We start from the raw sequence: 10,110 nt of genomic DNA, 5'->3' as shown, positions 1-10,110 counted from the left end.
CCACAAGCAAAGTGCAGGTGCTAGATGCCCAATATTCGCGGATCTAGATTCAAGTAAGAATACACGTGCCTGTTGTATTTATTTAATATCTGTCTACTGCAGTTTTTAGCTTTAAAGAGACAGGGCATGTACCCAGAAATGTCAGGTACTTTGCAATAGAGACAGGGTGAACCTGGTTGCAGACAGTGCCAAATCCCCGGTGCATCTGGATATGGAAATCATGTGGCCTCCCATGACAGTCCTAGCGGCACGTCACTATGCCTGAGCACTGTCATGTGACTGAGGGAGCCCAAGATGTGCAGTCAGAGCAATGGTCTGTCAACATGGCTTCATGGCAGGCTGCTGGAGTTAAACCTGCACTTATTTTACCCTTGCATATCTTTAACCCCTTCATGACCGAGGCCTTTTTCTTTTTTGCACCCATCTTATAATCCACATTTTTAGGCCTGAAAATTACTTCTAACCCCTCCAAACATGATGTATTTTCTGAAAGCCAAGGCCCTGTAAAACAAAATGCCGGCAGTTGCAAATTTATATGTTGCACGATATTAGTGCAATTTATTAAACCCCAAAATTTAGTGAAAAATGCACTTGCCATACTCCAAATTACTATAAAATACCAATTTTTTAAAATGTAATCTAAAATATGAGGTTACAACGAGTAAATGGATACCCAACATGCCCAGGTAAAAAATTGTGTGCATCCGTGAAACCAACAAAATTCAGTACCCCAAAAAGTCCATAGACGCTTGAAAAGCCCCTACAGGTCTTCAGTTTAGAAATAATCATTAATATTGGCCCTAGAATTATTGCTCTCTCTCTGGCGTGCTCAGCGATACCCAACCTGTGTAGCGCGATCGTTGTTTTCCAATGTACCCGACGCATGTTTACGTGAAGACTCGTGGAGGACTTTAAACATTTTTTTTTATTTTTTCATTATTGCTATCACATAGTGAGGCTTACAAATCCCCCATGTGATGGCATATTGGTGGTGACAGGTACTCCTTTAAGGTGATACTGGGGGTCCAAAAGACCCCCAGTGTCACCTTTACCCTCTAAATGAGCTATTGCAGTGATGTAATATGCATCACTCCTGGTCTCATAGTGCGGCGAGGAGATTGGTGAACGGAAGTCGTTTGCCGCGTCGTCATCGACCCCCTCCCCCTAACTACCCAGAGATGCCGGGCCCGTAGGCAGCTTACCGGCCCAACCTGGCGACAGCAGAGTCGCTTCCATTGTAAATACGGCAGCTGAATTTGACTACTAACCCCCTTTCCCCCTCCCTAAGTGTTGCTTAATATGCTACACGATCACTGACCTGCATTCTAGAAGACTTTTTATATGTAAACTGACCAATGTGCACTTTCTGTTCCTGTAGAGTCCGGATGGTGCTCACCTCACATGGGAACCTCCATCTGTCACGTCTGGGAAGATCATAGAATATTCTGTCTACTTGGCTATCCAAAGCAGCCAGAGCGGTGAACAGAAAGCCACAACACCCGCTCAGCTGGCTTTCATGCGGGTATACTGTGGCCCAAATCCATCCTGTCTGGTACAGTCCTCCAGCCTATCTAATGCTCACATAGACTATACCACAAAACCAGCCATCATCTTCAGGATTGCTGCACGTAATGAGAAGGGCTATGGACCTGCCACGCAAGTCAGGTGGTTGCAAGGTGAGGACACAATGGTATAATCCTATGACATGTATATTGATTTTTGGTGATGTTCTATTTTGAAGGCTTCAAAGTACCTGTGGTGTTCGGGTATAGCATGTGATGGTTTGGTGTAGTGCAAGGGCAGGGCTGTGGAATTCCTACTACAGTTAGCCCTGCTTTGGGCAAGCAGCAGGGCTATATGTAGCGGGGGGGGATCTGTTTTGTACAAGTGATCTCGATTGGCTGTATAGCCCCTCAAGATCACTTGTAAGCAGCCTGATTTTAGCATGTGATGGTTTGGTGTAGTGCAAGGGCAGGGCTGTGGAATTCCTACTACAGTTAGCCCTGCTTTGGGCAAGCAGCAGGGCTATATGTAGCGGGGGGGGATCTGTTTTGTACAAGTGATCTCGATTGGCTGTATAGCCCCTCAAGATCACTTGTAAGCAGCCTGATTGTCACTCTCTTCCCCACCCCACCCCCCCCCGCTGTGGTTTTTGGGATCCCCTGCTCTTCTGAGGGACCCGGGACCATGGCAAATTTAGTTGAAGATGGGGAGCGTTCTCCGCTCTACTCCATGTGAGCACTGAGACAGGAATGCTGCACTCACAGCCTTCTCCAGCTTCCTTTTAGTATTTTAGAAGTGTGTGTTGTATGCTGACTGTGGTCAGATTGGCACCAGCAGGAAAGGTCTGGATCTAAGGTATGTGACACTGCTGATCACTTGGTTACTATGTAGGCAAGATCCAATTTTTACCAGACCAGCCATCAGCAAAAAGCTAGGGGTGCTGAGCAACACCTGCAGACATGATTTTTTTTATATATAATCTATATCTATATATAATCTATATCTATATATAATCTATATCTATATATAATCTATATCTATATACAGATATCAAGAGATAAGTTTGAGAGAATTACATTGGAAATGCTATGGCCAAAAAATTGTGGCAAAGACTGGTCCGTATTGCCTGTGCTCTCCCTACAGCTGATTGTGGTTTTTGGGATCACCTGCTCTTCTGAGGGACCCGGGGCCATGGCAAATTAGTTCAGCCCACCTCCTCATTATGGACTTACCATGCCCTGTTTAGCACTGTCTGTGCTGAAGGGGATCATCTTGGTAGAGGCAGGGCTTTGGTTCCTCATGTCATATCCTCCAGCATGGAGAACAGCGACATGCCTAAATCTCCTGAGACTAGCAGTCAGAGGCAGCAGTGTCTTAGATCTCGCACTGCAGATGTGAGGTTATAGGTACTGGATTTGCTAGGTACGCTGGCATACCAGTAAGTGCTCGTATTTTCTGAAGTAATTCAGACCAAAGGTAGACGTGTGTAAAACGTAGGCACAGTTAACATTAGTAGATGTTCCCTATAACAAAGCAAATCCTCACTTTGAGTTCAGGTCCATGTTCTTGTAAGAACGGTATTGCCTGAAGTCCTGTGTGACCCATCAAAATACTTTCTTGATCACACATTACAGTACTGAGGCAATTCATAGTCTGGGTAATATGCAGGTATCACAAGGCTGTGGGGACCCTCGTATAACCCCTTCCTCTCCAGGAAATCCTCCGGGTGTTTTTTTGTTTTTTTTACTAGCACCCTTAGGTGTCTACTCTCCGAGTGAGATGTGATCGTTTAGTTACCTTTTTTTCTGCCTTTCTTCAGTCAAGATCTCTGGCCACAGCAGCAACCTTGAAGCTTCCAGATCGGTGTAGATTATTGGCATTAAGAAATCTCATCTTCTAGTTGATCATGCTGGTTGCTTGGTTTTTGATGAGAGCGCAACTTTAGAGATGTATACGATGGTTCTTAATGTTACTTTTACCTTTTTAGAATCCAGCAAGGATGGTTCAGCTGGCAAGCCTGGAACTAAACGCCCGGTTTCCTCACCCGATATGTAAGTATTGGATTTGAGCTTCCATTTCTTTAAATACATGTGTATTGCTATAGTCTTTTCCCAAGTAATCTTCCACGACAACATCTGAGAGAGTCTCCTCCCACCTGAAACAGGAAACACATCACATACACCAAATAAAAGGGCGCTTACCCCCGGCATGCCTCAGTTTTTTGTGTTTCCTCGGCCTAACAGGAGCATGGGAATACTTTGTTATTTTTTACTCTATAGGCCTGCGTGCACGTGGCAGGGGCTTACTGTGCAGAGTGGCTTAGGGGATACCTGGGCAAGATCCCTGGGGCAGTCCCAATCCTGTCCTACCCTTGGGGGTGAATGGGCCTTGAGGTTCCCCTCTTTTAAGAGGATAACCATCCTCCGGATTGTGTCGGCTCCAGCTGAGCTTTTCCCCTAGCCACCAGGAGACAGCTGCCCTTGGGCCTTGGTTACGGGCATCAGATGAGGGACTCTGAACCCAGGTCAGTGTGGGACCTGCTTCTTCCCTAAGATGGTACCTAAGAACCCTGGGATCATCTCTAGCTCACCAACAATGACTGAATCAGTGACCTTCTGATTCATCTCTCCTGTCCACCTTCTGATCCATAAGTCAACGGGCAATGACATAAACCAGAAGTCTATGTAGTGTCATTACCTGCTGTGTTATGGTGTCCACAGGCTGCAGATTATATTCTTAGCTGAGCATTGGCGCTGATCCATTCATGATCTGCTCAGTGATATTTGGGGTTACACACAGTGGGTACAACAGGAGGAATGGGCATCTCTGAGTTTCATCATAGCAGAGAGCAATCAAAGCCCCCAACCAATCACAAGCCTGTGCTCATAATGCGTGATATAGAAAGTTTAGATCCACTCTTGTTCGTTCTAGGCTGCAAACGTGATCGGTTTTGATACACATACACTTATTGCCAAGTATTGGGACACTCCTTCAAATCATTGGATTCAGGTGTTCCAATCACCTCCATGGCCACTGGTGTATAGAATCCAGTACCTATACATGCAGACGCTTCTACAAACATTTGTGAAAGAATGGGTCGCTCTCAGGAGCTCAGTGACTACAAGCGTGGTACCGTGATAGGTTGTCACCTGTGCAACAAGTCCCATAAGTGACATTTCCTGGCTACTAAATATTCCGTGGTCGCCTGTTAGCGGTATTATAACAAAGTGGAAGCAACTGGGAACAAGCAACTGGCTGGTCGGCCACGTAGAATGACAGAGCGGGGTCAGCGCATGCTGAAGCGCACAGTGCGCAGAAGTCGCCAACTGTCTGCAGAGTCAATAGCTACAGACCTCCAAACTTGGTGTGGCCTTCAGATTGGCACAACAACAGTGCGTAGAGAGCTTCATAGAATGGGTTTCCATGGCCGAGCAGCTGCATCCAAGCCTTACATCACCAAGTGCAATGCAAAGCGTGGGATGCCGTGGTGTAAAGCACGCCGCCACTGGGGGATTATGGTGGGGGGTTGTTTTCAGGGGGTCGGGCTTGGCCCCTTAGTTCCAGTGAAGGGAACTCTGAGGTCTCGTTCACACCTAGGCGTATTGCATATGTGCGTTTAAAAGTCGCGCGTTTCCGAAGGCTACTTGGCTGTATTCCAATGGAAACGCGCAACAAAACGGCCCAAAGTAGTACACGTACCTTTTCAGGCGTGGGCCGTTTTGTAGCACGTTGGGGACGGGTGGAAATACGCCAAGGTGGGAACGAGACCATTGAATACAATGGGATTTATATTTTTGAGTGTTTTGTAGAGCGTTTGTCGAGCGTAGAACGCGCTACAAAACGTTCAGGTGTGAACAAGGGCTTAAGGCATCAGCACACCAAGACATTTTGGACAATTTCATGCTCCCAACTTCATGGGAACAGTTTGGGGACGGCCCCTTCCTGTTCCAACATGACTGCGCACCAGTGCACAAAGCAAGGTCCATAAAGACATAGATGAGGGAGTTTGTGGTGGAGGAACGTTACTGGCCTGCACAGAGTCCTGACCTCAACCCGATAGAAACCCTTTGGGATGAATTAGAGCGGAGACTGCGAGCCCGGCCTTCTCCTCCAACATCAGTACCTGACCTCACAAATGGTCCAACATTCCCATAGACACACTCCTAAACCTTGTGGACACCTTCCCAGAAGAGTTGAAGCTGTTATAGCGGCAAAGGGCGGAGCCAACTCAATACTGAACCCTGCGGACTAAGACTGGGAGGCCATTAAAGTTCATGTGCGTGTAAAGGTGTCCCAATACTTTTGGCAATATAGTGTATATTTGTGTGCATATATATCCTTTTTTTTTTTCTTATGTTTGCCAAAGGGAGATGCTATTGCATAAAATAGCACTGCCTAGAACTCTAGAAGAGGCCCTGTCTACAATCGGCCCATTTACCGAATCATTAGAATGAAACCTCCTTGTCACCAGAGATTGTTGCACCTTATTCCAATCTTCTCCTTTATGTTTTTATATGAAGAGACACGGTTTCTAGCATAGTCAATGTATCTTGGACACACAGATTTACTATATCAGTGTGCCTTCTTGTCTTCTGCACACAATGTACAATGAAGGTTAAAGTACCTGAGGGTCACATGCTCTGGAAGCAATGGATCTTATATTGGGGCTTCCAATGTGGGTGGGGTTGTTTTCTTATGGGAAATCATCAAGGAGCAATTGCCTTAAAACACGGGTACCCTTTATTACAGCCTCCCCACAATGTGCCTGTTTTGTTAGCTGTACACAAGGCAACAGTTCAGTCAGTCTTGTGACTTGGCTCACCTGCCTTGCTGATGAAGTGTGACTGATGTGTATTTCCTGGTTCAGCATTTCAGCTTCCTGTGTCACCACTCTGCCTTCATGTCGTACTATCTGGTTGGTGATCCAGGAAGTGATTTTTTTTTTTTTTGGTTTCCTCTGCAAGCAAGGTGACTCGCACAACATTGGAGAATTTCCACCTTTACCTGACAGGAGATATTGGGGGGTGATCCTGGCTGTGGAGTGGCCATGTCGTTTAAATAACCTTTTTATTTATTTTTCTCTTCTCCTTCTAGGAAATCGGCTCCAAAGAAGGCCAAACCTGACCACCCCTGATCACAGAAGCTCCTGCACAGCCTAGAAGTACAGCTATGTCCTTGATCTTCCTCAAAATCCTCTATATCCCCAATCAATTTGTTATTGCTTTGCCCACCACCATTTGCCTGGGGTTGGATGAACTGATCTATTTGTTCTTCCTCGTTTTTGCTTTGAAAAGCACATTTTCCACCTCTTTTCCTCCCTCCACACCTTTCTGGGAGAATTGAACCTCTCCCAGCAATCCTGATTCATTTTGCCTTCGGTCTTTGTGTGGGGGAGTACTACCGGAGCCTGAGGAACGCTGAACAATATGGATTCTCAGTCGACAAGCAGACAGGCCTGCATGCTCCAGCTTTGTAAATGAAACGCTTAGAAGATTCGTCCAGGTCCTTTTATTTTTCGCTTGTTTTAGAACTATTTTTCTTTTTACAACAGAAGCACTTGGACATTATCTGTGGTGTAAAGGTTTTAAGACTCAAGGCAATGGGGTGTTGTAAAAAAGAAAAGAAAACAAATCTCTATATAAATACTCTTTGTAGCTCCATCCTGATGCTTGTTTTGAAGCAAGTCACCTCTGGACAGCTTAGCTGCACTGCAAATGGGCATTGCCACATCCCACATGTGATTGCATCTAATTTTATTTTGTTTGTCCTTCTTTTGAGACGGCTTTGGAAGGGGGAATGATCTACCTACCAAGCTTTTGTTCTAAGCCTCAATGATAAATCCTTTCACGCTTGGTGGGCGATGTAAAGAAAGACGTTATTGGCTGTTTGCTTAGGGTGACCATCATACTACCTTCCCGGCAGTAAGATGTTTTTATATTCTAAACACTGCTTACGTTTTTCGTTTTAAGGATATTTCCTTTTTTAACCCCCCCCCCCCAATACCGTTTTTTTTGCTTACGCAAGATTTTCTTCCTTTTTTTTTCCTGCTGACTTCCAAAGCAATATATAGATATAAAGTGGCACGCCTTGCGTCACTGCGTGCTGTTCTAAATTGTTCTCCACTAAGAGCAGTTCAGATTGAACCAATCAAACGACCCGTTTCATCTGAATCATCAGCCTAGCGCTTTGAGAACCTTACCAGCCAATGATTTTCTAAAACAGGAAGTCACCGAACCACTTTCATTCACCTGCCGGACACAACCAGCACACAGTCTCGCTGGCCCGCGGGGCAAGGAACGCCATGCGTTCGCATCGGCTGTTTTCTATTCAGTTCATATACATAAGTATAAATATACATATATAAATATATAAAGCAGTTGAAGCCGTTTGATTTCACAAACTGTTCATTTTTGTTTCCTTTTTTTTTTGTAAAAACGCGCAAAAAAAAAAAAAAACATTTATAAGAAAAAAAAATAGAGAAAAGGCAAAAAAAAATCTGCAGTAGCTTAAAGCATGAGGATTTTTGTACAAAAGCTAAACCCAGTAAAACAAAAACAGCCAACTTGTTTAAATCACATAGAATTTACATTATCTCAAGTAATTAATTTTAATGCAGCCCATCCTTGTGTTGATTTGTACATATATATATATAAACACATATACTTTTTGCTCTGTATTTTTATTATCTCTAGCTGGTTCCAAATGTTTTTGTTTTTTTCTGGTTCCTCACTCATGGAGCAACATTGGTTTCTTGTACAGAAGTTGCAAAGGAGAAGTCTGCCTGCTGTGTGACGCCCCCCTCTCTCCCCTCACTTTGTAATAGGGGTCTTCCATGTCTGCGATGGCTTTGCCTGCAGAGTACAGCAAGGGTTTGTGATATTCTTCTGTCTTAAAAACATGGAGTACCTGAACGGCATCGGAGGCAGCGCGTTTTGAGGCATTTAAGGAAGGAAGTGCAACGCTATGAAGGGGTTCTGACAATTCTATGAATTGCCAGCTTACTTGTTCCCAGACTGAATGTGTTTTCAAAATTCAATGTAATTTACATCCTATTTTATGGGCAGCAAAGGCAGCAGTTGTCATTTGACACGTAACATCGAAGTGGTAGTTTTATGATGGGAGTCAGGTCTTAAAGGATAATGTAGCCTTTTTTTGTTTTTCCACCCACTTACTAACCTCCCGCCCCCACTTTTTTTTTATTTTAACATGAGATTATCTTAATATAGTTTTCTGGCATCATGAAGCAATTGCAACTTTGTTTATGCTGCTTTATTCCCTTCGTCCCCCCCATTTGCCAGTTTGATGGAAGAGAGTAGAGAGGGCACCCGCAGCTCCCGCATAAAATGACTGCTGCCACTTCTCAATTTGTATTATAGTGTTACTGTGTTACCGCCTAGAATCTCCTGCTAAAAAAAAAAACAAAAAACCTCACCTGCCTTTTTTTCTTTGAGAAGAAAAGCTATTACTTCCATTGTAGAGGAGTTCTCGAAGTGAACCAATATTACTATAGTGCTATCTGTCGTTTTTGTGCTATTTTGAACAATTAAAGACCTTTTTTGAAGTGCTGGTTTCTTTTAATTTTTTTGTATGCAAAAAATTACCTGTTTGTGTCTGCCAGAACTTTACTGCTTCCTTGTACACTCTGAAGTGTTTTCTCAAGCATTGGTTCTGTCCAGGTGATGTATCAACAGAGCACCTCTCCCCTATGGAGAGGGGGAGGCATTCTGTAGTCTTTAAAGGAGAACTATGAGCTGAGTGATTTTTTTCACTTAGCCTCATAGTTCGAGCCGACGTGTGACAATGAAACTCACACGTCGGCTCAATAGATTGGGAAGTGAGCAAACACATACCGTCGCTCACTCCTCGATCATCTCCCTGCAGAGAGCTGTGACTGTCACTCACGGCTCCCAGCAAGGATCCCCTCCCCCCCCCCAGCACTGACTGGAAGAACGGACGGGGCGGGTACAGCTGGCTCTGCCTCTGCAGAAGCAGAGCCAGCTGTCAATGCCACAGCTGGGTGGATCTCGACAGTAAAGTTGGGATCCGTCTCTGTATACGGTGAGCTGTAGCTCACTGTATACTGAGCTTTGGGACATGGGAAGACGCTAGTTTATGTCCTCCCGTGGCCCTTAGGAGAACTATGGGGGGAAAACTCTTACCCCATAGTTCTCTAACACTTCCGGTCCTTTGGTAACAATGTTGCTCTTTCATAAATACTAATACAGTGAGTCAGCATTGAATCCCTAAAGAAAGTGTTACTGGTTGGATTACTATGCAGCAATAAACTGGGGGAAAAAGAATGCAGCCACTACATGGAAGGACTGGTAAGCTGAAAAATGTATTTCTCATCCATTAAGGGACACAGGACATCAACTGTTGGTTATACTGCCATCTACTGTATGCCTTTGCTTTCTGCTAGTGTCCTAGAAATATGGATGTCTTTTCTTAAGCTCTGCTGGAAAGTCTAACCATTTGCAGCTAGCGTTTAGTCTTCAGTTTTTCTCTTTAATCAGGATTGATCCCTGCATGCTAACGGCTATCCAGTGCCAGCCTATCCGAAGCCTGATTTTGGATTGCCTTGATTGGACGCCATTGGATTGAATGTTG

At 44.6% G+C, this 10,110-nt stretch overlaps 1 protein-coding gene across 1 annotated transcript in view; it reads left to right on the top strand.

Moving 5' to 3' along the window:
- Positions 1-6,933, top strand: part of HCFC1 (host cell factor C1) — a 39,936-nt gene extending 33,003 nt beyond the window's left edge. The window contains exons 26-28 of the mRNA XM_018560717.1: positions 1,379-1,676; positions 3,491-3,554; positions 6,598-6,933. Of these exons, the coding sequence (XP_018416219.1) occupies positions 1,379-1,676; positions 3,491-3,554; positions 6,598-6,637 (402 nt within the window). The 3' untranslated portion in view covers positions 6,638-6,933. The remainder of the gene's footprint in view (positions 1-1,378; positions 1,677-3,490; positions 3,555-6,597) is intronic.
- The last annotated feature ends 3,177 nt before the right edge of the window (positions 6,934-10,110 follow it).

Source organism: Nanorana parkeri, unplaced genomic scaffold (genome assembly GCF_000935625.1).
Source record: "Nanorana parkeri isolate BGI_ZX_2015 unplaced genomic scaffold, ASM93562v1 scaffold475, whole genome shotgun sequence".
Lineage (NCBI taxonomy): Eukaryota > Metazoa > Chordata > Amphibia > Anura > Dicroglossidae > Nanorana > Nanorana parkeri.
The sequence above is the reverse complement of the archived record's forward strand: the minus strand, read 5'-3'. Positions and strand labels throughout refer to the sequence as shown.